Source organism: Mobula birostris, chromosome 5 (genome assembly GCF_030028105.1).
Source record: "Mobula birostris isolate sMobBir1 chromosome 5, sMobBir1.hap1, whole genome shotgun sequence".
In the NCBI taxonomy this organism is placed as follows: domain Eukaryota; kingdom Metazoa; phylum Chordata; class Chondrichthyes; order Myliobatiformes; family Myliobatidae; genus Mobula; species Mobula birostris.
Genome location: NC_092374.1, coordinates 73,613,379 through 73,640,458, shown reverse-complemented (window position 1 = coordinate 73,640,458; position 27,080 = coordinate 73,613,379). Strand labels below are relative to the sequence as shown.

The 27,080-nt window shown below is 41.2% G+C and overlaps 1 protein-coding gene across 1 annotated transcript; it reads right to left on the bottom strand.

Moving 5' to 3' along the window:
• Positions 1 to 843: 843 nt before the first annotated feature.
• Positions 844 to 22,374, bottom strand: LOC140198360 (neuronal acetylcholine receptor subunit beta-3-like). Its single transcript, XM_072259456.1, has 5 exons — positions 22,234 to 22,374; positions 18,546 to 18,590; positions 16,657 to 16,766; positions 3,626 to 3,806; positions 844 to 993 (listed from the first exon to the last, which is right to left on the bottom strand). Exons 1-5 carry the CDS (start codon positions 22,372 to 22,374, stop codon positions 844 to 846), a joined length of 627 nt encoding a protein of 208 aa, XP_072115557.1.
• Positions 22,375 to 27,080: the final 4,706 nt, after the last annotated feature.

Here is a 27,080-nt window from a genome sequence, read left to right as displayed (position 1 = left end):
CCTGGCCTGCTGAGTTCCTCCAGCATTTTGTGGATGTTGCTCAGATTTTCGGAATCTGCAGGCTTTTTCTTGTTTGTGATAACATGATGTGACTTTTACTTTGTGTCCCAAGCACCACCCATAAGTTTTAACTTTCTGAAAATGGCTTTGAATACACACTCAGAAGTAATTACCAGTCATTTCAATTAAAATGGTCATCATAAATGAAAAAGAACAAGTTTTAAATTTTCTATAATGCTTGTATCTAAAGAAATTGAAATTTACAAGCAGAAATATGTTATTAAGATAGGACATTGTATTGTATGGGAGAGCAGGCATGAATAGCAAAATAGCCTACACTTACTCCTCTTTAATACCATAAGAGATGGGAGCAGAATTAGACTATTTAAATTTGCTCTGCCATTGGATCGTGGTTGATTTATTATCCCTCTCAGACCCACTTTCCTGCCTCCTCCCTGTAACCTTTGATATCCTTACTAATCAAGAAACAATGAACCTCTGCTTTTTATATACTCACGATTCCACTAAGTGTTCAAAGAGAAGTGTAATCAGTCTGTAATAAGGCCAATATCCAACTCCTCAATCTGTTTTTCAAAATCCATGGAAATCTGATTTGTGTGTATATGATTTGCCACTAAAATTCTTAGGATTTATGATGTTGGTACTTCCATGGCAATCTAGTGAAAAAAACCCTGCTTATTATCTATGTAGATGCATTTTCTCATGCCTTTCAAATGATTACTTATTGGTTCCCCTTTACAACATAGTTGAATCTAGTTAACAAGAGATACATTAGTAAACCAACTCCAGAATATTAATGGACCATATCTTAGATCGATTATTTTAATTCACACTGGGCATTATGACATTGCCTTCCCATTTTTGAAGTGCTGGTGCAAATATTAGAATTGATCCAAGAATGGCCACCAGCAAAAAGAGCCATAAGAAAATTCGGTCCAGAACTTGAGCTACAAATTTCCAGTCTTCCACAACCTGAACAGAAAGAAAACACAATTAAAAACATAATCTAAACATTATCTTGGAAAACATGAGATTTATAAATGGAAGATGAAAATTAAAAACATAATCTGAATGTTATCTGGGAAAACATAGGACTTATAAATGGAAGTTTGAAATATAAACTCTATTGATGAGAGGGATGGAGTGATATACTTTTACCAAACCACAAATTCCTTATAGACCAGGCTTGTTTTCTGACATATGAAGGGGTAAAGAGTTTGGTGAACAGAAGATGATATGCATCAAATATTGGCAAATTAACAAACAGATTAATGAATGGCATATTGAGCAGACATTAAGGATGAATTGATGGACCTGAGGAAAAAGAAGACTACTGCTACTTTAAAAATCCTGACCAATTCTCTAATTATTCCTCATTTGGCATTAATTTATATTGTACAGCCTCTTGCATATTAGTGAATTTATGAATCACTTATTTTCCTTTTGAAATAAAAAAGGCATCTGACATCAATTAAGCTATGGTGCTAAGATGGATGGGCCGTTTTCAAAATTTATTTTGGTTAATGGCAAAATTGCCAACCTACACTCTAAGCTCGAATGACAGGTTTCTTGGATTTGAATTTGGGATATCTAATGCATGGCATAGGATATCCAAGTCCATATTAGATTGAGCCCCCTTGCTTTAAGATAAACAAAGAATGCACCTATATGCATACTAGAATGCATCCCCAACTGGTCTGGACTTCAAGTAATCTTACTTTGCTGCTCTCTCATCAAAAGTTAGTTTTGGAGCACATAAACATAGAATATAGAGCAATACAACCCAGGAACAAGCCAATCAGCTCGCAATGTTGTGCCAGATCAATTAAATTAGTGATCAAATGGCTAACTCTTCTGCCTATACAATGCCCATGTCCTCCAATTTTCCTCAAATTCATTCCTGATCTAAATGTCTCTTAAAGGTCTGATGTGATTGCCTCTACCACCACCTCAGGCAGCACATTCCAGGCACCCACCACTCCCTGTATTAAAAACTTGCCCCTCACATCTCCTTTGAAATTGCTTTTTCTCTCACTTTAAGTGCATGCCCTCTGGTATAAATATTTCAACCCCTGTCTACTCTATCTATACGTTTCATAATCTCATAAACCTCGACAGATCTCTAATCAGCCTCTGCAACTCCAGAGAAAACAACCCAAGTTTGTTCAGCTTCTCATTGTACCGCATGCCCTCTAATCCAGGCAAGATCCTTATAAATGTCTTCTGCTCCCTCTCCTTAGTCTCGATGTCCACCCTATAATAGGGAGAACAGAATTGCATGCATTATTCCAGAAGCAGCCTGACTAGTTTTATAAAGTTGCAACATAACTTCCTGATTTTTGAACTCAATGCCTTAACTAAAGGCAAGCATGCCATATACCTTCTTAACTACCCTATCAACTTGTGTAGCCACTTTGAATTTGGACCCCAAGATCCCTCTGCTCACATACACTGTTAAGAATCCTGCCCTTAACACTGTACAGTCTCTTTGTTTTAGACCTGTCAAAGTGCAACACTTCACGTTTGGCTGGGTGAACCTCCATCTGCCATTTCTCTGCCCAGATCTGTAACTGAACTATATCACATTGTGTTCTCTGTCAGTCTTCTATGCAATCCACAACACCACCAAACTTACCAATCCACCCACCTACATTTTCATCCAGGTCACTTATATACGTCACAAAAGAGCAACTTTTTGAAATGGAAAAATGAAAAGGAATTTCTGGCATACTATTTCTAAGAGAGGTTTCAGTGATCGCAACACTAAATAACCAATTATTTTTATTGCTTTAAGTTGTATCCAGATAGCCAGTGTCATTGAATTAAGTTGCAATGAATAGATCTTACTGTTTTGCTCTATTTTGATGACCCCCAATATTATTTTTTTCTGTACAATCCTTACCTCACGAATGGAATGTTCCTTCTTTATGTGGCTTGAAATGTATCTGACTGATTCGGCAGCCTTTTCAAGGATGGCCACCATTGCCTTTTCATTGCTCTTTATTGAAGCATGTTGAGGATCTTTAAAGACTTTTTGCTTTCCCTTTGGACTGCTGGGAGCACTTCCTGGACAGTGGTAACGATCAGTATGGCCCCTCATACACAGAAGTCTGGGAAGGGTTTGAAGGAACAGTTTTTTGACCCATGGTGCCATGGGGTGGTAAGTGGTCGAGGATCGATGATGTACGTTTATAACAAAGACAGTGACAATGATCGAGAGGGTGACAAAGATCATAGTAAACAGCAAGTATTCACCAATCAAAGGGATGACCCTTGAGGAGGAAGGGATTATTTCTTCAATAAGCAGGAGGAACACAGTCAAGGAAACTAGAACTGAAGTGGATAATGATAGTTTTTCCCCTTCATCTGATGGTGAGTAAAATACCAGGACAGTTAGAAGCGATAAACCGAGACAAGGGACAATCAGAAACAAGGTATAGAACAAAGGCAGACGCCTCAGTATAAAAGAGTAGGTGATAAATGGATAGGAATAATAACCATCCCTTCTCGTCCCTTTTATTCCAGTGGCATTTAATATTTCCCACTCTCCATTGTCAAAAAAGTCCTTCTGGTCCACATCTTCATCCACTAGAATCAGCTCGACCAATCCACCATCATAGGTCCAAGATCCAAACTTCATTGAGCAGTTCTGTTTGTCGAATGGGAAAAAAGTGACATCTATTGTGCAAGAGCTCTTGTAGCTTGCAGGAGGCATCCACCTCACTGTCCCGTTGTATTTCACAATAGCCTTTGTCATGATGGAGGATTCAAAATGTCCATCTGCGCTAAAGGTAACAAAACATACAGGTGAGTACAATAGAGCAGCAAGCAGCAACATGATATTGGGCTGGTTCATGATGGATGTTTCCTATTGAAACAATTGAGAGATTATGGCCCCCACTTTTACACATTTACCTGGCTCAGATCATTATATCCAAATTTGTACTCTGAAAAGTGAATAAGATGTGGTGGTGAAAAGTAGAATTCCTGCCCCAATAGTGTTTGACAGAAAGCAAAGTCCAAGTTGAAACTTCGCGTTTAGTTGAAGCTGTCATTAAAGTTAATGGTTTTTAAACGTAATGGCCAAAGTCATTTTAGACTGTTAAAAGTTAAAGTGAATCTTAGGTTCAAGAATCAAAATGTTTAAAATGCTTCTTAAAATATTTAAAAACTCTGAGGAATCATTAAAGACATTAAACCGAATCAAAATCCATTTGAATCCTCGTCCCCAGGTATAGAATCCAATGTATCAATGGAGTGTTAATTCCTGCACCAAGTGAGCATAGGATCAGAGGCACTTGCTCAGTCTAATGCTGGGGAATCCCAGTAAGACTCTGTTTGGATTTCACAGGAGTTCTGCAGCAGAGTACAGTGATTGAATCCTCCCTGTGTTTCAGACAGCAAGTCTGAAACTTTGATTTGAATATTCGAAAGCTGCCAGTTCCGTTTTGATTTCCCAGTCAAAGTCAGCATGACTTGGCTTCCTGCAAACTGCTGCACATGTAATTTAAAATCTACCTTCAGTAGAATGTTCTTCCAGAAATTTCCTGGAATCACAGGGTTTTCTAAGAGAAATCCATTCCTCTTGAGTTTTGTGAAAGTAAAAAAACGGAGAAGTGCAGATGCTGGAAATTTGATATACAAACAGAAATTGTTGGAATGACTCAGCAAATGAGGCAGCAATCACGGAAGAAGAAATTGTCAATGTTTTGGGTTTATGTCCTTGAGTTTGCAAACCAATTCTTAAATTTGTAGCACTAAAGAAAGGACTTTAATATCTATAACAGGCTTCCTGAATTCAGTCCCAAGTGCATCATAGTCAATTCTCCATGTGCATTCCTTGTGCTAATATTGAGAAAGGCAGCTAATTTGTATGCAGGAGAGATAAATCTATCATAATAATGTTGCCTGGTGCTGCCTTTGAACAAAAACCGTTCTCCTGCTTTTTTTCTTGTGATGCTAAAAGTTTGGAGAGATGTACACAATATTCATCTTTGTAGATAGCATTGTGCAAAGCAGACCTAAACATGGTAAAAAATCAGGGCATGCAGAGATGATTAAACTTCATTCAAGATTCAAGATGCAAGAAATTTTTGTCATTTCCAGTACACAAGTGTAAAGGGGAATGAAATAATTGATACTTCAGATCCGATGCAGCACAAAATAACACATTGAGATAAAGAACACAATAATAAAAACAAACACAATAAATCTAAACACACAAGATAACTTATATACAGATTGTCTATATGTCCATAAAGTGATGCCAGTGTCTGTACATAAAATGACTGACAGGAAATGATAAAATAGTGATGGTGGGGGATATGAAGGGGTAGGTTAATGGGTAGGGGTGTTGATCAGCCTTACTGTTTGGGGACAGTAACTGTTTTTGAATCTGGTGGTCCTGGTGTGGATGCTACAGAGCCTCCTCCCTAATGGTAATGGGACAGACAATCCATGAGCAGGGTGGGTGAGCCTTTTTCCAACACATTTCTGTATATATTTGTCCCTGATGGTGAGTAGGCTGGTGTTGGTGATACACTGAGCAGTTCTGACTACCCGTTATAGAGCCTTCCTGTCTGCCCCAGTGCAGTTTCATATCAGAGGAGATGGTTTTTAAGTCAGTGCGATAATCCAGCTGCTTTCCACAAACATTTTCCTGGGACTGATGAACTATAGATCCAGCTTTTTGCTAAAGGAACGATTCCAAGGTTTTGCTGACAATGAGAGGAGACAATTGTGGCAATAGTGTTGTAGGGATTGTAGGAATGTTTGGAAACTAAATTCCTCCCTCTGCCACCATGTCACAGATTGGTAGTCAGGAATATAGCAAATGAATGGTGACTTTTGTCTCATTAGACACTGAGGCTAATTCAGAATTGGCAGCACTATGGAGATCAGACTAGAATGTGCAACTCAAATCAGTCACCCGATGCACCAGTGGAGCTGTCCCGAGGGGCTCTACAGCTTATTCCTGAGTCTCTGCCAAAGAACAGCTTCACACCTACAGCAAGTCATCCCCTGCCTCTTAGGTAAGTTGCAGCTTCAAACAAGTACCTGTGGAATGCTGAACAGACATCAAAAGAGTGTGGGGAGAATTTCAAAATTCAAAGTAAATGTATTATCAAAGTACATATATGTTACTGTATACAAACTGGAGATTCATTTTCTTGCAAGCGTACTTAATAAATCAGTAACAGAATACTAAACATAATAGACTCAATGAAAGACCGCACCAACTTGGGCATTCAACTAGCGTGCAAAAGACAACAAATTGTGCAAATACAAAAAGAAAGAATAATAATCAAAAATAAATAAGCAATAAATGCTAATAACATGAGATAAAAAGTTCTTGAATGAGTCCATAGGTTTTGGACAAATCACCATTTTCTTCAGCATTTTGTGAAAAGATGCTGCCCAGCCTGCTGAGTTCCACCAGCATTCATGTGTGTTCCATTGGTCGTGGGAACATTTCAATAATGGGGCAAGTGAAGTTGAGTGAAGTTACTGTATCCTCTTTGGTTCAAGAGCCTGATGGTTGAGGGGTAATAACTGTTCCTGAACCTGGTGATTACCTGGCTATCGGGAGAAGATGAATCTCGGAGTTATATACTGCATATATACTTTGATAATGAATTAACCTTTGAATCTTTGCTGTGAATCCTGAGGCTCCTATTGCCTTGTTGTTCTTCTATTGGTGCCTTTGAAACTGTCCTACTCTCACTCTTATTTCTCTGCCTCTAGCCTCATGCACTGTTCCAATGTGGTGTAACGTAATTTTGAGGAACAGCATCTATCCAAGAGGTTCCGTCAGTAAGCGTTGACTCTGTTTTCCTCTCTTCACAGATAATATCTGGGTATTTCCTGCATTCCCTCAAATTTCAGTTCCTTCAGTGATACATATCTCACAAATACCTGATTATCTCTCATGGGATCCCCTCTTCTCCTTCTATTGAAGTCTGCTCCTGACAGATCAGCTAGAATTAGCAAGCTTTCATCCCCTGATATCAAGCAGCATCACTGCATTTTACATAATTCCATCTGCCTCGGCCTCCATCCTATTGCAGACAATCCCTTTGTTTCCTTCACAACTCCTTCTTCTCTTTTAACTTAAAGCATGTTTGACTTCTAGTTCTGACAAATGGTCATTGCCCTAATGGGTTACTTCTGTTTCATTTTGGACAGTCCGACTTAATATTTTTGTTTCAGATTTCCCGCATCTGTAACGTTTGCACATTTTAAAATCAGCATCAGCTGTGTGCCCTACCCCATTTCTGAAATTCCTGAACAAAATTTTACAAGCAAAGTATAATGATTACTCCGTTATGTCGTGTGTTTAACAGCCATTACCCAGCATGAATTTCCACACTCTGTAATTTCTAAAATTACCTTGTTATTTAAGCACCACTAACACAATTTTTGCAACTAGTGTGTACTTGCATAAGGAAGACAAAGCAGAATTTTCCCTCCTACTCTGCCTTGAAGTTTTAGCCAACTTGTCATTTTCTAGGGGATTAACAGTCTGACTTCCTATCTCTTGTCAACTGAATATGTGACTCAATCTTGTCCTTTCCAGAATTTTCAAAAATCAGGGGATTACAGAATTTTGTCTTTTTTGTGACAACCCTTGTTCCTCTACTGTATGAACATTGATCAAGAGTTGGCATGTATCACAAAGGCATATCCTACCGTCAACCAGCTCTGAACTATTCTGAAGTCTCCTGAACACATCAACTTATTCTCCCATCTTTCAATGTCAACCTTGTAACTTAACAATTTTTTGATTCTGCCAATATCCATCAGTTAAACTATTACTCCCTTTGTCAAAATGGACTAAGAGCTCAGAGCATTTTCAAGATCATGTCGGATCATATGAGGGAAGTAGCAGAGCAAAGGAAAGTTTTTTTTAATAAAAAAGTTGTGCAGTTTTTATACATTATCCCACTCTGAAGAAGTTAACTTCTGTAACTTCCTCAAAGAACATAGCAAAGAAGATATACCTGCTTATATCATGACAGGAACACTGGAGAGGAACATTGGGAGGGTAAATGGTCAGATAAATTTTTATAGCGTATCACGGTATTGTAGCAGTTACTGCAACATTATTACTACTTGGGGCATCAGAGTTGGGAGTTCAATTCCAACGTCCTCTGTAAGCAGGTTTTTACATTCCTTCCTGTTTGTTGCAAGACGTTTCTACGGGTCCTTCGGTTTCCTCCCACAATCCAAAGACATGCCGGTTAGTAGTCTAACTGGTCATTGTAAATTGTCCTGTGATTACGCTGTTGAATCGGTGGGTTCCTGAGTAGCACTAGAAGGGCCTATCCCACGCTATCTCTAAATAAATAAGTAAGTAAATGGCTTGAAGGATAAATATTCAACCATGACCCTGTCCTGCTCCAACGTGAACAGTGCTCTGGAAATATTTGATGTGCCTCTGACAGGAGTGAACAGAACTTGGCTGTTATCTGCACTTATGCCACTATCCTTTCTAAGCAGTCCCCACAAATCCCCCCCCTCACCCCACAACGCTACATTTGAGTTTTGCGGCTCTGTGGAGCAGACAGAGGTGCCGTGAATTATGACTGATGACTAGGCCTGAGACGGCGGAGGAGATGAGCCTCCACGCCTGGAATGCCACGATGGCCTTTCAACCACAATGAACAATCTGCCGCAACAACTCTGCAGGTCAAGCTGCATTTGTGGAGAGATAGAAACTGCCAACTTTTCGAGCCAAAGCCCTGACGCAAGCCTCAGCCCGACACGTTGACAATCTTTCCCCCACAGATGCTGTTTGATCCACTGAGCTCCTCCAGTAAATTGTTTGCGGCTCCAAATTCCAGCATTTGCAGTCACTTGTGTCAACACAAAGTCCTTTAAAAAAAAACTGCTTTAAGCACCTTTGAATATCGAAAAAATAGAAACTGTTCACATAGATTTAACTAATCAAATAAAATGAAAATTAGAAAGAATGATTGAAAAATTCTTCAATTACTATAATTTCACTAAAAGCATTAGAAAAACCAAACAACCCCCTTACCTGTACTATACTTTATACTTCATATTTTTTACTTTATACTTTATTGTCGCCAAACAATTGATACTAGAAGGTACAATCATCATAGCAATATTTGATTCTGCGCTTCTCGCTCCCTGGATTACAAATCGATAGTAAATATTAAAAATTTAAATTATAAATCATAAGTAGAAAATAGAAAAATGGAAAGACCATAAGACCATAAGACAAAGGAGCAGAAGTAGGCCATTTGGCCCATCGAGTCTGCTCCGCCATTTTATCACGAGCTGATCCATTTTATCGTATTTAGTCCCACTGCCCCGCCTTCTCACCATAACCTTTGATGCCCTGGCTACTCAGATACCTATCAATCTCTGCCTTAAATACACCCAATGACTTGGCTTCCACTGCTGCCCGTGGCAACAAATTCCATAGATTCACCACCCTCTGACTAAAAAAATGTTTTCGCATTTCTGTTCTGAAAGGGCGCCCTTCAATCCTGAAGTCATGCCCTCTCGTACTAGACTCCCCCATCATGGGAAACAACTTTGCCACATCCACTCTGTCCATGCCTTTTAACATTCAAAATGTTTCTATGAGGTCTCCCCTCATTCTTCTAAACTCCAAGGAATACAGTCCAAGAGCGGATAAACGTTCCTCATATGTTAACCCTCTCATTCCCGGAATCATTCTAGTGAATCTTCTCTGTACCCTCTCCAACATCAGCACATCCTTTCTTAAATAAGGAGACCAAAACTGCCCACAGTACTCCAAGTGAGGTCTCACCAGCGCCTTATAGAGCCTCAACATCACATCCCTGCTCCTATACTCTATTCCTCTAGAAATGAATGCCAACATTGCATTCACCTTCTTCACTACTGACTCAACCTGGAGGTTAACTTTAAGGGAATCCTGTACGAGGACTCCCAAGTCCCGTTGCATCTCCGAACTTTGAATTCTTTCCCCATTTAAATAATAGTCTGCCCGTTTATTTTTTCTGCCAAAGTGCATAACCATACACTTTCCAACATTGTACTTCATTTGCCACTTCTCTGCCCATTCTTCCAATCTATCCAAGTAAGGTAGTGCAAAAAAACCGAGATGCAGGTCCGGATATTTGGAGGGTCCGGCTCAGATCCGGGTCTCTAAACACCAGAGGTACTGCAGATGCTGGAAATCCAGAACAACACACTCAAAATGCTGGTTAGGCAGCAGGACAGGGAGCATCTGTGGAAATGAATGAAGATTCGATGTTTCGGACCGGGATCCTTCATTTTGTAATTTTTTTTTAATTAAGGTCAGCAACCTTATCATGTTCTCGTGCTATTTTAAGTAGGTACAGTTAACCTAAAGCTATCTGCCCCTCAGACCAGCTTGTATTGTGCTGATTGCCTGAGCAAAGAGCCCTGTGGCATGGGAGCTGGATGCAGCTGCACCTGCATTCAGGCCTCTGATCTCCATTCTCAAACACAGAGTAAAGGGAATTGTGAATCCTTAATCTTATGACTCAGGGGTGAGAGTGCTACAACTGAACTACAGCTAACAGGGTAAGAATGAGTATGCACCAGGTTTGAATGCATCAGAGTTATTACAGCAACACATATCAAATCAAATATCCGAGTTCTCTCCTTGCGTTTGTTTTCAATTGCAAATTAAAGTTCTGATGAGCATAAGGTAGTAAAACAGGTGAATCAGAATGATTGGAGCCTCAAGGAACTATACTGAAAAATCAAAGCTCCTATGGAAAGTGAATGCAAGAATCTCACCACACATTATCTTACCCTCATACCATAATCCAAAAACCACCATGCTGCTGAGTATGTTTACGATTTTGCTGTGAACAGGAAACATGGGTTTGAGGAGGTTTTTGCAAATTATAAGCACTTGCATGAAGCAGGTAAACTGAATGGCTTGTTTCAATGTGTAACGCCCTGGTTAAGATTTTTACTGCTATGCAGATATTTACAACTGGCATTTCATTTTAGCAGTTCTGTAACAGCAGTCTGCTCTGTTTTCAGCCTGTATGGGTTTGAACTGAGCTAAGAGGCTTTATTGCTCAACTTAGGAATGTGCTACCAGCCAATCAGGATAGTGGAATTGGGAAAAGGTTCTGGAAAACGCCGGGCTGAGATAATTTTTGGCAGGAGCTGGGAGAAGACAGGAGGGAAGATGGTTGAGGATGGTGTCCCGGTTGCACAATGTGCAGATGAATGACTTCAAGGAGGAAGGACCAATACTCCTATGGGAGAGCTCGTTTGTTCGAGATAGATTTCAAGTGACATTTGGAAGGTGGTGTGTGCTTTCACGCAGACCGAGGATTCAGCGCGTGAGTGACAGACGAGTTCAAGATGAGCTCCAACTTAAGTCGCACATTTGACTATTTAAGAATAATGGGCCCTTTTGGGTTTTTTTCTTTCTATTAATAACTGTTGGCTTAAGTTAACATTCTTAAATATACTTCTTTATAATTGTATGCAGTGTACATATGATCTGTTATTTCTTGCTGATGAGCGATTGTCTGGGGCAGTAAATCACACAGCATCACACAAACCAGGGTTTGGCTGGGTGAGGCATCCCAACCTCACGAGTTCAGTGGCTGTTAGCGAGGGGCTAACAAGCTGAATTTCTGGAGACTCCCAATAAAAAGGGGTTTCAAGTGCAAGACAAAGTCTTGTACATTTTATGCAAGTTAATTCACACATAGTGTCCTTCATCTGATGGGCTGCTCTCATGCAGGGAGGATAGCACAGCAGACAGATACACAGTCAACTATAACTCTCCTTCTGAGTAAAAGTTGTTATTTAGTCCAAAGGCAAATTATGAAGGACACACTGACTATCACAAAGCAATGTCACCAGAATAACTACAGAATTTTCAGATATGTAAGGAGACTCTTTAGTCTATCCAGTAACCAAAGTTGACATTTCCTTCTCTTTAGAGATATAAATGTCTTCACTTAGTAAATCAGGAGATACACTGAAAGATAAAACAGGACAAATCAAGGAAAGGTATAATGTTGAAGCAGAGATCAGTTAATTTCCAAATATTTATTACTAATACTTACAGCATAATGGTAATTATGCATGATAGGTGGAGCAAGCCATTTAGAGATATGAGACTTCCATACCTTACAGTTTGATAGTAAGCTAGTAGCCATATTATCTCCCTTGTAAGGCTAAATACACTTGCCTACATTGGTCCTCACCATAGGTGGCAGAGGAGTGCCGGGGCAGGAGGTGGAGTGGGTAAAGAGATGCCCAGCCCTGAGACACCAGGCAAGGTCAGTTGATTCCAAACAATTCATTTACTGATCATTACAGAATGTCTCTCCAGTGCTTTTCACTACCGTCCCCTTTTCCAAACCATGATTCCCCTTTGTCTGCTGATTTTCCCACTATAAAGACCCATATCAGAATCGGGTTTATCATCACTCACTTATGTCATGAAATTTGTCTTTTTTTTTTGCAGCAGATAAGTGCAATACATAAAATTACTACAGTACTGTGTGTGTGTGTGTGTGTGTGTGTGTGTGTGTGTGTGTGTGTGTGTGTGTGTGCGCCTAAGACTTTTGCACAGGACCACAGATAAGTAACGTGTCCTCATTATGTGCCACATTTAGCACAAGTGTCAGTTTGATTTATTGGCTCCACATCTCCTTCATACATAATACAACCCAAGGAATGCCTCCCGGGGCTGAATACAATTCCCTGAGCAGGCCTGGATATTATTAGATCTTGTATCACTTTTGACTGCACTACCAAGTGACCGAAAATGAACCTTTTCCCGGAGTGAAATACAAAAGCCATGATTTACTCTAGAGGCTCAGAAAGATGTTTCCTGGTCTGAATTTTTCATGATTGAACATCCAATTAATACTCAGTATCAGATGTGCATTAGATGATGTTGCTCCTTATGTAATGTCTGAATAATTAATCCATGTTGTCAGAATGCTCCTATCAATGATCATTCCTGGATAACTGGTAGCATAGTGATTAACACAACGCCATTACAGCTCGGAGCCATGGAGCTCAGGGCGCTGTCTGTAAGGAGTTTGTACATCCTCCCCATGAACATGTGGGTTTTCTCTGGGGTGTTCCAGTTTCCTCCCGCTTCCAAAGATCTAAACTAATCGGTCCTTGTAAAACGTCCTATGATTAGGGTAGGGTTAAATAGGAGGGTTGCTGGGCAGTGCGGCTCGTTGGGCCAGAAGAGGCTGTTCCACGCTGTACCTCTCAATGAAAATGTGCCTTCAATGCACCCCACCACTCCTCCCACTTAGCTATTTCCAGCATCCTTTCCCCAAACCACTCAACCAGCCCCAGCCGTAACCTGACACTATTGAAGTTCTGATTTCCAACTTACCACAAATTGCCCCAGTACTCTTGGCCACTGCAGCTCATCCAACCCCCACCTCCAATCATAAATGGCTGAATTCAACTAGTAACACCCTTCTAGCGACCTAATCCTGGCCTCATTCCTAAATGCCAGATTCTTCTCCCGCACCTCTCCAGACTTCTGACCACTAGCTTGCTTCCCCGCACCCTCTACCCCAACTGAAGCGGCCTTGGTGATAGATGTTACATTTTGCAGCATGAACATGGTTGGTGCCACTGTCGGTGATGGTCATGCACTCAAGACCAAAATGTCAAGAGTAGGCTCCGCTTCCATCATGTTACATTATCCAGATCAGCACATATATTCAAGTGAAGCATTGCCATCAAATTAGACACACAGCTGCTAATGTTGTGATTAAAATGTTTTTGACATCAGGAGGAAATAAATCTAAGGAACAATATTTTTAGGTCCATATCCTGTACCAGTATATTCTACAGTTGAAGCTGTCATCTCTAAACCGATAACACACATCAAAGTTGCTGGTGAACGCAGCAGGCCAGGCAGCATCTCTAGGAAGAGGTACAGTCGACGTTTCAGGCCAAGACCCTTCGTCAGGACTAACTGAAGGAAGAGTGAGTAAGAGATTTGAAAGTGGGAGGGGGAGGGGGAGATCCAAAATGATAGGAGAAGACAGGAGGGGGAGGGATGGAGCCAAGAACTGGACAGGTGATTGGCAAAGGGGATACGAGAGGATCATGGGACAGGAGGCCCAGGAAGAAAGACAAGCGGGCGGGGGGGGAAACCAGAGAATGGGCAAGGGGTATAGTCGGAGGGACAGAGGGAGAAAAAGGAAAATGAGAGAAAGAATGTGTGTATAAAAATAAATAACGGATGGGGTACGAGGGGGATGTGGGCATTACCGGAAGTTAGAGAAATCGATGTTCATGCCATCAGGTTGGAGGCTACCCAGACGGAATATAAGGTGTTGTTCCTCCAACATGAGTGTGGTTTCATCTTTACAGTAGAGGAGGCCGTGGATAGACATGTCAGATGGGAATGGGATGTAGAATTAAAATGTGTGGCCACTGGGAGATCCTGCTTTCTCTGGTGGACAGAGCGTAGGTGTTCAGCAAAGCAGTCTCCCAGTCTGCGTCGGGTCTCGCCAATATATAGAAGGCCACATCGGGAGCACCAGACGCAGTATATCACCCCAGCCGACTCACAGGGGAAGTGTCGCCTTACCTGGAAGGACTGTCTGGGGCCCTGAATGGTGGTAAGGGCGGAAGTGTAAGGGCATGTGTAGCACTTGTTCCGCTTACAAGGATAAGTGCCAGGAGGGAGATCAGTGGGGAGGGATGGGGGGGACGAATGGACAAGGGAGTCGCGTAGGGATCGACCCCTGTGGAAAGCAGAGAGGTGGGGGAGGGAAAGATGTGCTTCGTGGTGGGATCCCGTTGGAGGTGGCGGAAGTTACGGAGAATAATATGTTGGACCTGGAGGCTGGTGGGGTGGTAGGTGAGGACCAGGGGAACCCTATTCCTCGTGGGGTGGCGGGAAGATGGAGTGAGAGCAGATGTGCGTGAAATGGGGGAGATGCGTTTGAGAGCAGAGTTGATAGTGGAGGAAGGGAAGCCCCTTTGTTTAAAAAAGGAGGACATCTCCCTCGTCCTGGAATGAAAAGCCTCATCCTGAGAGCAGATGCGACAGAGGCAGAGGAATTGCGAGAAGGGGATGACATTTTTGCAAGAGACAGGGCGAGAAGAGGAATAGCCCAGATAGCTGTGACAGTCGGTAGGCTTAGAGTAGACATCAGTGGATAAGCTGTCTCCAGAGACAGAGACAGAAAGATCTGGAAAGGGGGGGGGAGGTGTTGGAAATGGACCAGGTAAACTTGAGGGCAGGGTGAAAGTTGGAGGCAAAGTTAATAAAGTCAACGAGCTCAGCATGCGTGCAGGAAGCAGCGCCAATGCAGTCGTCGATGTAGCGAAGGAAAAGTGGGGGACAGATACCAGAATAGGCACGGAACATAGATTGTTCCACAAAGCCAGCAAAAAGGCAGGCATAGCTAGGACCCATACGGGTGCCCATAGCTACACCTTTAGTTTGGAGGAAGTGGGAGGAGCCAAAGCAGAAATTATTAAGAGTAATGACTAATTCCGCTAGACGGAGCAGAGTGGTGGTAGAGGGGAGCTGATAAGGTCTGGAATCCAAAAAGAAGCGGAGAGCTTTGAGACCTTCCTGATGGGGGATGGAAGTATATAGGGACTGGACATCCATGGTGAAAATAAAGCGGTGGGGGCCAGGGAACTTAAAATCATCGAAAAGTTTAAGAGCGTGAGAAGTGTTACGAACATAGGTAGGAAGGAATTGAACAAGGGGGGATAAAACCGGTCAAGGTATGCAGAATGCAGAAACGAGTTTGGTGGGGCAGGAGCAAGCTGAGACAATAGGTCTGCCAGGACAGGCAGGTTTGTGGATCTTGGGTAGGAGGTAGAAATGGGAAGTGTGGGGTGTGGGAACTATAAGGTTGGTAGCAGTGGATGGGAGATCCCCTGAGCGGATAAAGTCGGTGATGGTTTTTCTCCCTCTGTCCCTCTGACTATACCCCTTGCCCATCCTCTGGTTCCGCCCCACCCCCATCTTTCTCCCCGGACCTCCTGTCCCATGATCCTCTCATATCCCCTTTGCCCATCACCTGTCTAGCTCTTGGCTCCATCCCTCCCCTTCCTGTCTTCTCCTATCATTTTGGATCTCCCCTCCCCCTCTCACTTTCAAATCTCTTACTAACTCTTCCTTCAGTTAGTCCTGACGAAGGGTCTCGGCCTGAAACGTCGACTGTACCTCTTCCTAGAGATGCTGCCTGGCCTGCTGCAGTCACCAGCAACTTTGATGTGTGTTGCTTGAATTTCCAACATCTGCAGAGTTCCTGTTGTTTGTTATCTTTAAACCGATAATTTGGTTACAAAGGAGCATGTAGCAGCTATTGATAGAGTTATTATATTTCCATTTCATACCATTTCCACAATTATGTTCAACTGCATTCATAAAAATTATGGGAGCAGTTTGTGTAGCCCTTGTATGTTTAACATAAGTAACCAAGGATAAGCATCTATATGTGTCACCATCGCAAGATGGATTTGAGTACTGCATAGACCAGTACCCTTTCTACTGTGGACCCTTATGAGCCTCATCCAATTCCATCTCGTGAAACCTCACCAGTACAACAGTGTACTTATTTTTTTAAATTGCTTTTCATGGAGGATAGAGAAATATGCAATACCTACTTTTCATATAAGACAATGTCCGGCAGCCATATGGACTCAGAAGGAACCCTGATTGTGTTAATGCCACCATAATCATCTGGATTCCAGCTCAGCTTGTAGTCATACCACTCCTACAATATAAAAGAGTAATCATGTAATGAAAAAAATCCAGACATAGTAAGGTTCAAGAACAGTTACCACCCGTTAACTACCAGGCTCTTGAACTAAAGTGGATAACTACACTTACTTTCCCATCCATTCCGACAACCAATGATCTCACTTTAAGTATTCCTTATCTCATTATCTCATGTTCTCATTATTCATTGCTACTTATTTTATTTGCAATTGCACAATTTGCTGTCTTCTGCACCCTGGTTGATCCCTCATTGAACCTGTTATAGTTACCATCCTATCGATTTGCTGAGTATACCCACAAGAAACTGAATCTGAGGGTTATATATCTGACATATACAGACAACCCACCTCTCCCGGAACTTCCGGGAGTCTCTCGCATATTAATAGTGGCTCCCTGATGCCCGCAAATTATATACAATATCACGGAAATCAATTTTTTTGAGAGCGAGAGAGAGAAAAGCAAGAGAGAGCGTGAGAGAAAGCAAGCAAGAGCGCTTGAGAGCGCGCGAGCGACCACGAGAGAGAGAGAGAGAGAGAGAGCGTGAGTGAGAGCGCGCCATTGAAGAGTGTACCAAAAACAAATATAAAACTTATGTCACCCCAGACTACACTAAAGTGTACCCCTGCCTAATAGGGGTCAAAATAATGACAGTGTTGCTCGCTGCACTGTTTGCAACAGTGACTTTTCTATTGCCCATGGTGGGTTAAATGACTGTAAAAGACATGTTGAGGTGAGTTTAACAGGTGCCATTCATTCATTAGCATAGCTAACGTTATTTAAACTAGCTGGCTAGCTGCTAAGGAACTACTCTATTGTAGACATCCCACCTCCCCCGGAAGTCTCCTGCAAATTGATGGTTCTACCTCCCTGAAATGAGTTTTTGCAGGGTGGGATGTCTGCATATATGTACTTTGATAGTAAAATTTACTTAGTACTTTGAACTTTGAACTTATCAGGTTATGCATCGGAGATAATCAGTGATAAAGAAACATTTAAAATTCATAAATCCATATTCAACACCAAGTTAAAATGAAAGTTTAATAGATAGAGCCATGTTATTTTCTTAAAGGTAAAGATCCGTCAAAAGAATCTAAAGGATTTCACAGGGATGGTCCAACACATTTCACCACGGCACTCACATTTTATTCTGTCAGGCCCTTGAATATCATGAATGCATGAATATTTTTATGAGTGTCTTCAGTAGAACTGTTAAAATTCATTACATAAGCAAATTGTGACTGTCATCATTAATTGAAGAAAACTGAATTTGACCTTGTGTTTCTGGTTTCAAACATGTAGCTGTCAAGTAAGACTTAGGTATTTTCCCTTAGGAGGAGAATAAAACCACAGGGCTCATGGAAGTATTGAAACTAAGGCTTGTTGGGTTATAATTAAATTCTTCCTCTTGAACTGCCAATTTTTCTAATTAAAACATCTTCATTCTCTTTCAGCAGGATTAGAATTGAAAGGGAAAAACAACGTGACCAGTAAAATACCTTTGTTAAGCAGTTTATATATATATATAAACTGAACTGCAGTGCATCCATAAATATACTTGGCTGATTTGAGGCACGTTGTGATTTTAACCCATTTCGTACTATCTTCAGGAAGAGGAGATGAAATATTCACCTTGCATGTTTTTAATAGGTGTCAAACGGGAGTTCATAGTTGTTCACCTTGACAATAGGGATGAACTATCCCGCAGAATCACACCCAATCACTATGTGTGTTGGTGTTACTAAACTTTATATAAGCCATGGAATGATATCCTCACCTGCTTTAACCAAACATTTGTTGCCATCAGCTGATTCTTTTCATCCTGTAACAAGAGAAACAGACAAGCAAATACAACATAATCCTAAATCTAGTTTAAAAATTTTGCAACCTGAGCAGAAGTTTTAAAGTTGAACATTTTCTCTTTAGTTTAGCATCCAAAGCAAGTTGGGTTAAGCAATTTCAATATGAAGAGTTATTCCAAAGACAAAAATCTAACCTTGTACCTTGATACTATTCTTTCTCCCCTTGTCCAGTCATTTCAGAATTATTTTTATTATCACTGACGTACGTCATGATATTTATGGTTTTGCAGCAGTACAGCGCAGGACATAAAAATTACCACAAGTTACAAATATAAATAGATAGTGCAAACGAGGAGTAATGAGGTAGTGAGGGACTGAAGTAGTGAGGGATAATGAGGTAGTGTTCAAAGGTTCAGAAATCTCATAGCAATGACAAAGAAGCTGTCACAAAAACCTTGCGTGTGAGTCTTCAGGCTCCTGTACATCCTCCCCAGGGGTAGAATCAAGAAGAGGGCACCTCCCGTATGGAGAGGATCCGTATTGTTAGCGCTGCCTCTCGTAGATGTTTCTGATGGTGGGGAGAGCTGTGGCTGAGTCTACAATCCCTGGCAGTCTCTTTTGATCCTGTGCATTGGACCCTCCATACCAGCAGTGATACAACCAGTGTGAATACTCTCCACTATAAATATGCAGAAATTTGCAAGAGTCACCAGGTCTCCTCAAGCTCCTCATTAAGTAGAGCCACCGATAGGCCTCCTTCTTGCTTTCATCTATGTGTTGAGTCCAGATAGATTGTCTGAGGTGTTGAGGCCCGTGCTTTCCATCGCTGACTCCTCAATGAGAACTGGAACTCCCTACTTCCCCTGCCTGCAGTCCACAAAGAGCTCCTTGGTCTTGCCGATGTTGAATGCAAGGTTGTTGTTGTGACACCATTTAACCAGCCAATTTATCTCACTGCTGTATGCCTTCTGGCTGCCACCTGAGAGTCTGCCAACAACAATGGCACATCAGTGAATTTATAGATGAGTTTTGCGTTGTGCCTAGCCATATAGTCATGACTGTAGAGAGGGTAGAGTAGTGGATTAAGCACACATTCTTGAAGTGTGTCTGTGTTGATTAACAGTGAGCGGGGGATGTTATTATTGATCTATACCGACAGTGGTCTCTCAATAAGGAAGGGAAAAATCCAGATTCAGACTGAGTTACAAAGGACCAGGTTTTGAAGCTTATTGATTTGTACTGAGGGGATGATGGATTTGAACCGAGTTGCAATCGAAGAATAGCAGCCTTACATGTGTTTTGATGTTGTCTTGATTACTCCAAGATAGGGTAGAGTGCCAGTGAGATCAGTCTGCTGTAGATTTTTTTTGACCGTCTAGGTCCCTGCACAAACAGGAGTTATTTCTAGATAAGACCAACCTCCCAAAGCATTTATCATAGTAGATGTGATGGTCCACTATGGTGGTCTCATCTGCAATCTTGTATATGGAATATCACAGTCCCCATTCACATTTGGATAAGACATTTTTTTTATTCCTGGGAATCTTGCTAAAAAAATAAATTGTGATGACTGGGCATGTGTTCACCAGAATTTAGAAGAATGAGAAGTGATGTCATCTCAGAATACTGTCTAATCTAGACAGGAGGAAGTTTATCCTGGGATAGGATTAGGGGTGGTCTTGAATCTGGTATTACAGTTTCGGGATATGGAGCAAGACAATTAAGATTTAGTTGTAGTAAGATTCTTAACTCAGGGGGTGATGATACTCTGAATCCTCTACAACTAAGGTGAATGGAGGCTAAGAGGCTGAATACAATTAGATTAGATTAGATTAGATTAGATTCAACTTTATTGTCATTGTGCCAAGTACAGATACAAAGCCAATGAAATGCAGTTAGTATCTGACCAGAAATGCAAAGAATAGTGTTATTTACAAAATAACTGCGAATAAAAAGTAAGTGCTACAGCACACAAATATAAAAGTACTGAGACAGTACAATATGGGTGCAATACTGCTTAGCGCTGTGACGTGAGGTTCAGCAGGGTCACAGCCTCAGGGAAGAAGCTCTTCCTGTGCCTGCTGGTGTGGGAGTGGAGGCTCCTGCAGTGCCTACCGGATGGGAGGAGAGTAAAAAGTTAGAGTGAGTTGCATCCTTGATAATGTTTTTCACCCTGCCCAGGCAGTGTTTATGGTATATGTTCTAAATGGTGCACAATTGGGTGCCGATAATTCACTGGGCAGTTTTCACCACACGCCGGAGTGCTTTGCAGTCTGATGCGAGACAATTGCCATACCACACTGAGATGCAGTTGGTGAGTATGCTCTCAATGAAACAGTGGTAAAGGTCCGTCAGTATCCTGGGACAGAGGTGAGCTTTCTTGATGCTCCACCAGGAAATAAAGGTGCTGTTGCACCTTTTTGATCAGGATGGAGGAGTTCAGGGACCAGGTAAGATCCTCGGAAATGTGGACACCAAGGAATTTGAAGCTTGATACACGCTCCACTACAGCTCTGTTGATGTAGATGGGGACGTGAGTGTGGCTCCTAGCATGCCTAAAGTCTACAATGATCTCCTTGGTCTTCTGGTTGTTAAGGGCCAGGTTGTTGTCGGCACACCACGCGTCCAGGTGCTGGACCTCGCCCCTGTAGGCCATCTCGTCATCCCCTCTGATCAGACCAACCACCATGGTGTTGTCTACAAACTTGATTGTGGAGTTAGAACCATGTACAGGAATGCATAGGTGAAAAGGGAGTACAGAAGAGGGCTCAGCACACAGCCTTGAGGCACGCCGGTGTTCAGCGTGAGAGTGGAGGAGGAGAGGTTGCCTTACTTAACTGATTGGGGTCTGTTAGTCAGAAAGTCCAAAGTCCAATTGCAGAGGGATGAGCTGATACCAAGCCGGTGAAGTTTTGCGATCAGCTTGGAGGGGATCACAGTATTGAATGCTGAACTAAAGTCAATGAACAGCATTCTGACGTAAGAGTTGGGGCTGTCCAGTTGGGTCAAGGCAGAGTGAAATGCCGTGGAGATGGTGTCCTCTGTTGATCTGTTGGTGCGATAGGCAAATTGATGGGGTCCAGGGTAGTGGGCAGACAGGATTTCAGATGTGATAGAACTAGTTTCAGGAAGAAGCAGTTAGATTTCTAGATACAAACTTCATGAAGGTGATTGGGAGAAAGCAGGAATCTAACATTGAGATAGAGCATCAGTCCTGATCATATTGAATGATCGAATGGCAAACTGATATTCCTATTGTCTACAGTAAAGTCCATGTTGATTTATTGGCTTCATCTTCAGACTCCTGGTCTATTGATTGGGGATGCAAGCTTAAATCCCACCAATACTGCTATGAAATTTAAGTTCACTTAACTTAGAATTGCTGATATCAGTGATGCTGAAACTATTAGACTGTTATTAAAAATTCATCAGGAAATAAATATGCTACCTGTATCTATATATTACACACTAAGGTGGTTGACTCCAAATGTCCAATGAAATGACCCAGGAAGCTATTCAGTTCAATGGGTATTTATGGATGTACATAAACACTGGACCTTGCCAGTAACTTTCATATCCTATCAAGTTAGTAAAACAAGTAAAACTAATTTTAGAAAACATAATCTGCATTTCCTGAAGATACCTGCTCATAAACTCGCTTACCACATCAACAAGCTGGGAAATTTCAAGTCCAAACTTTACTTTTATTGTATCATTGCGGTTTCTAACTGGTCTCACCCATTTCTGGTATCCTTGAAACAAGTTCTTCAACAGAGTGTCCTCCACCTCTGCAAGGAGCTTCATTGTCTCAGCAGCTGGAACAGAGCACAATAGAACAGGACTTCAAGTCAAGTCAAGTCAGTTTATTGTCATTTATACCACAAATGAGACAGCGTTTCTCTGAACTTAGGTGTAAAGCACTGCAGTACACATAACACATGTGAAAGTAAAGATGAAATCTACAGATGGATTACACATAAATAAGCAAACTAAAGTGCATATATTAAATATTGTAAGACACAGAACACATTAACCGGTGACACTTTGAATGTAATGCGGCAGGGAGTCCAGAAGCTTAATGGCCTGAGCGAAGGAACTGTTTCCCATCCTGACCAATGTATCAGAGTCTCCTGCCTGATGATAGAAAGTCAAAGAGGAAGCTGGATGGATGGGTGGGATTCTTGATAATACTAAGGGCCCTGCGTATGCAGCACTCCTGATAAATGTCCCCACTGGATTGTAGGGAGACCCCTATGATCCTCTCAGCCACTCTCATTGTAGGGACTTCCAGTTCAATGCTGAGCTGTGCTCACTCCAGATGGAGGTACAGCTTCTCAGGATGCTCTCAGTGGTGCTCCTATAAAATGCAGTTAAGATGAGGAGGGGGGAGGCATCGTTTCCTCAATCTAAGCCTGCATTGCTCCTTGTTACTATTGATGGTGAATATGTGGAAGTGGTGAGAACCTACAAGTACCTGGGGGTGTACTTGGATGACAGACTTGGATGGAGTACCAACCTTCTAGTATACAAGAAGGGCCAGTGGCTCCTCGACTTCCTAAGGAGACTGAGGACCTTTGGAGTATGCAGGCATTTCATTCACATGTTCTACCAGCCTGTTGTCACTAGTATAGTCTTCTATGCAGTGATGTGCTGGGCAATGGCATAAAGGCGGGTGATGCCAACAGGCTAAACAAACTGATTAGAAAGGCTAGCTGTGTTATAGGAGTCAAACTGGAGACATTGGAGACTGTAGTAAAACAAAGGACTCCACAGAAAATCCTGGTAATTCTGGAGAATGTTTCTCACCCTCTGCATGCCATCTTGACTAAACAGAGGAACACTTTTAGTAATAGACTAAGACAGCTGTGCTACACCAAATAGCGCTATATGATGTCATTCTCACCCTTGGCCATTATACTCGAAAATGAGTCAATCTATAGCTGGGGAAGTTATCCCCTCCCGTTAGACTGTTTGTGGTATAACTCTCTTACCATAGTTATTTCTCTGTGTGTTTGTAATGCTGCTGTGACACTGTAATTTCCTTTGGGATCAATAAAGTGACTATCTATCTATCTATCTGTACTACATTTTGTTTCCTTAAAGTGCTTTCATTTTGCTATTTACTAATTGTGATTCTTTAGCTTGTTAAAAGCCCTCAAGATATTTCATTTGCAGCATGTTCTGGAACAGATAAGTAATTAAGGCATGCAAATGTAATTGTTTACAAGATACGCAGAGGATGTGATTTCCTCAATCCACTGTATTCAATCTGTATTTTTTCTTTATCAAGCTGTAATCTCATAACTGTGGCACCTACTTTTCATCTTGTTGGCTTTGAACACAACTGAAGATATTCAGATCTTATTGACCAAATTTGCTATACAACTGAACCATAGTCTCATCAATCCTGACAAATTAATTCCAAAGGGCAACTATTAATCATATCATTGGGTAAAAAGAAAAGCATCATGAATTTAATCCAAATCTAACAATTGCAAGGTACAGTATGGGGGTTAATAATTCAAATAACAACCAATTTTTGTTTTCTATCCCCGATGTTTTGCTTTATTCATTATGCTGTTTGATATATCAAAAAATGTTTAATTTACATAGACCAAAAAAATGACATTATCAAATAAGGTTTCCTCTTTTAATACTCCAGAAAACGAGGCAGCCACTCTCATTCATTCTCAACTCCATTTTCTAGTATTATTTTGATAAAAGACTAATATAAACTCACTAAATTCAAAAGAATAATATAAACTCAGAAAAATATAACAACGGTTCTGTTCTCATACTACAGTCAAAATTAGGTACAATGTTGAAATTAATAATTCATCATTTATAATGATGAGTAATAATATTCAACATTGAAATTTGTTCTTTCCTGCATGAAGCCTTTCATATTTTTTCCATATTTTCAATTAAGTATTGCCCAGTGCAATGTTGATGAGAGTGTCTTCAGAGCCCGTGTCAGGTTGATGACACGAATACATGTACAACATTGTGAATGACAAAAATATGTAATACAGGAATCACAGTATGGATATTGTACAAAACTAAATTCATTAGTTAACACTTCAGTTAGTTTTTAACATAATAACTTCAGATGTCATCATTAATTATTGATATAAAATAGCAGTAATTTCCAATCATAATCCGAACCTTTAGGCAGGCTTTAATCGTTCAATGTATTTGTTGTCTTTAATCAGTACATATTATTTTTTTTTGCCCAGTAGCAGTTTTCATGATGAACTTCAAAGATGCTTTGTGCAACCGATGAGTGTATACAGCTGTTGTACAACGAGGACAATTTTGTTCAGTAATTAAATGGCTTCATTAGCTTAAGAACCGTGGCTCAACATAAAATAGTGTTGACAATCACTTAGGAAATTTGCAATAGTCATCAATGAGGTGTAAGGATGTTTGCAGAAATTATCAGTGATACGGAACAGAAGGAGGCAAATTGACCTGCTGGATTAGTGCCAGTAGTTTGAGGGTGTGTTGTGACTGTGATCCAAGTCAATAGAGAGATACTGAAGCTGTTGATACAGAAGTCTTTATTCATCATGAAAAACAGGTATTCTTCAGAACCTCTCGGTAGAGTCATACAAACCCAAAGTACATCACATTTTTATACCCTTAACATCAAACGTAACAACAGGTGATTCAATACAATTTCAACAGTTACAATGACATAGCTTTTATTTCAATATTTTGGATTGACAATGCTTCCTTTGAGTTACATATCTACAGTGGTAGACACCACTGAATGCTCAAACACTTTTTCTCAGACAAAATAATTCACACAGAATGTCGAGAAGTTTCTGGGGACAGAGATCCTAGACACCCAAAATTAATGCTGTCATGGCTGTCTCCGAGTACACAAATATCCCAACTATTGATAGATCAGCTATTTGGTGTGTTAATTTATAATATCAGTCTGGTCTGCAAGCTTCTTTGAATTTATTTCAAACTGTGCAAATAGGTTAGCCATGTTGCTTGGTTTGATGCAGGCCCAATTAACATAACCCCTTTGTCATACATTGCATCTCTCGAGCAGCCAGCACTGTGCTCCACAGACACAATTGTTTATTTGACTGCAATTTAATTCAGTTCAATTCAATTCAAGTTTAATTGTCATTCATCCATACAGGAATGCTTATGAATACAGCCAAACATGACTGCATTACTCCAGAGCCAAGATGCAAAACATAGTACCAACAATCACACACAGCACAAAGCACACATATCATGTATAAGAGAGTAAGGTAGAGCCACTCGATAAAAGAGTCCAGACTCGAGCCATCCAATACAGCAGGAATCTACAGATGACCACAGCAAAGCTTTGTCTTCTACTGAGCAAACAGGGGGGCAGGTGGGGGTGGGGGGGAAGTACAGAATCCAAACTGGATGCCACATCACACCATCCCCCATGGAGTGCACAGGCATCAACTCCTCTCTCCTGGCGCTGTAAACAAGCGCCACAGCAGCTTGAGGCCTAGTCGTCGCACATACAAGATAGCAAGCACATGTAGGATATCAGTAAAATACAACCACGCAATAAGTATATAGTCCAGACCCTCAGTCCATTGAATGCCACAGAAATCTGCAGTTCACCACAATAGAGCTTGTCTTCTGCTGAGTGAACTCTGATGCCAGCACCAACTCCAGCCTGGACGATGCACCACACTAACCCCCGGTGAAGCACACCAGCTCCAGCGCCTCTCTCCTGGCGGCAGTAAACAGGCAACACCATGGCTTGAGGCCTAGTCCTCCTTATGACCGCGGTCACTCAGCTTTCCTGCCATCCGCCAATAAATCAGTTGATCGAACACGTGGCATACTACATTAACGATACAACCACACAGTGTCCAAAAAGGTCTTGCGATCACAAGAAAAGTGACCAAGACAGCCATTCACTGTTAGCCTGTACTCCTCTTTCAACTCGGGAAGCAGCACAAAGCGCAGCACCTTCATTTTCTCCACCAATGAGCAACTTGCCGATGGAGTAGACCTGCAGTACTTTAAGTTCTTAATGTATAGCAGGACCTTTTGTTGACGCCGTGGAAGCAGCTGCAACTGAACGGGCTGCCATCTTACCAGAAGGTTGCAATTTACATTTTGCATTAACAACTGAAGACTGGTTCTTATTTGAATTAATATTTCCTATAATCACATAACTCTACAATACTCTCTAACACTCACAACCCAGCCACTTCATGCAACTGCAGTTTTCCCCACTATCCTGTTGTCTTCATCAATCTATTTCCTCTACCTTTCCACACAGCGCATTCAGGACCATAACATCAGTGAATAATTCAGTGCCCTTCGTCCTCCTGCGGCTTCTGCTTCATTCCCCAATCAGTTTAAATCAACAGCATTCTGTTAATGGTCCTCTTACCACTGAAAATAATAATACATTGGTTTTTGAAGTGAAAATATTTTTAACACAACCCAGTGTGCAATAGCTGTTACTGTGCATTGTGATGGTGTTACACAGAGATTAT

What these genes read in the sequence shown, in the direction of transcription:
- LOC140198360 (XM_072259456.1), bottom strand. Translation starts at nt 22,374, where the DNA reads ATGAAGCTCCTTGCAGAGGTGGAGGACACTCTGTTGAAGAACTTGTTT. An exon ending in TTTCCCAGCTTGTTGATGTG is followed by an intron (nt 18,591 to 22,233) that starts GTAAGCGAGTTT and finishes CTCTTGTTACAG; the next exon opens with GATGAAAAGAATCAGCTGAT. An exon ending in CAAATGTTTGGTTAAAGCAG is followed by an intron (nt 16,767 to 18,545) that starts GTGAGGATATCA and finishes TTTATATTGTAG; the next exon opens with GAGTGGTATGACTACAAGCT.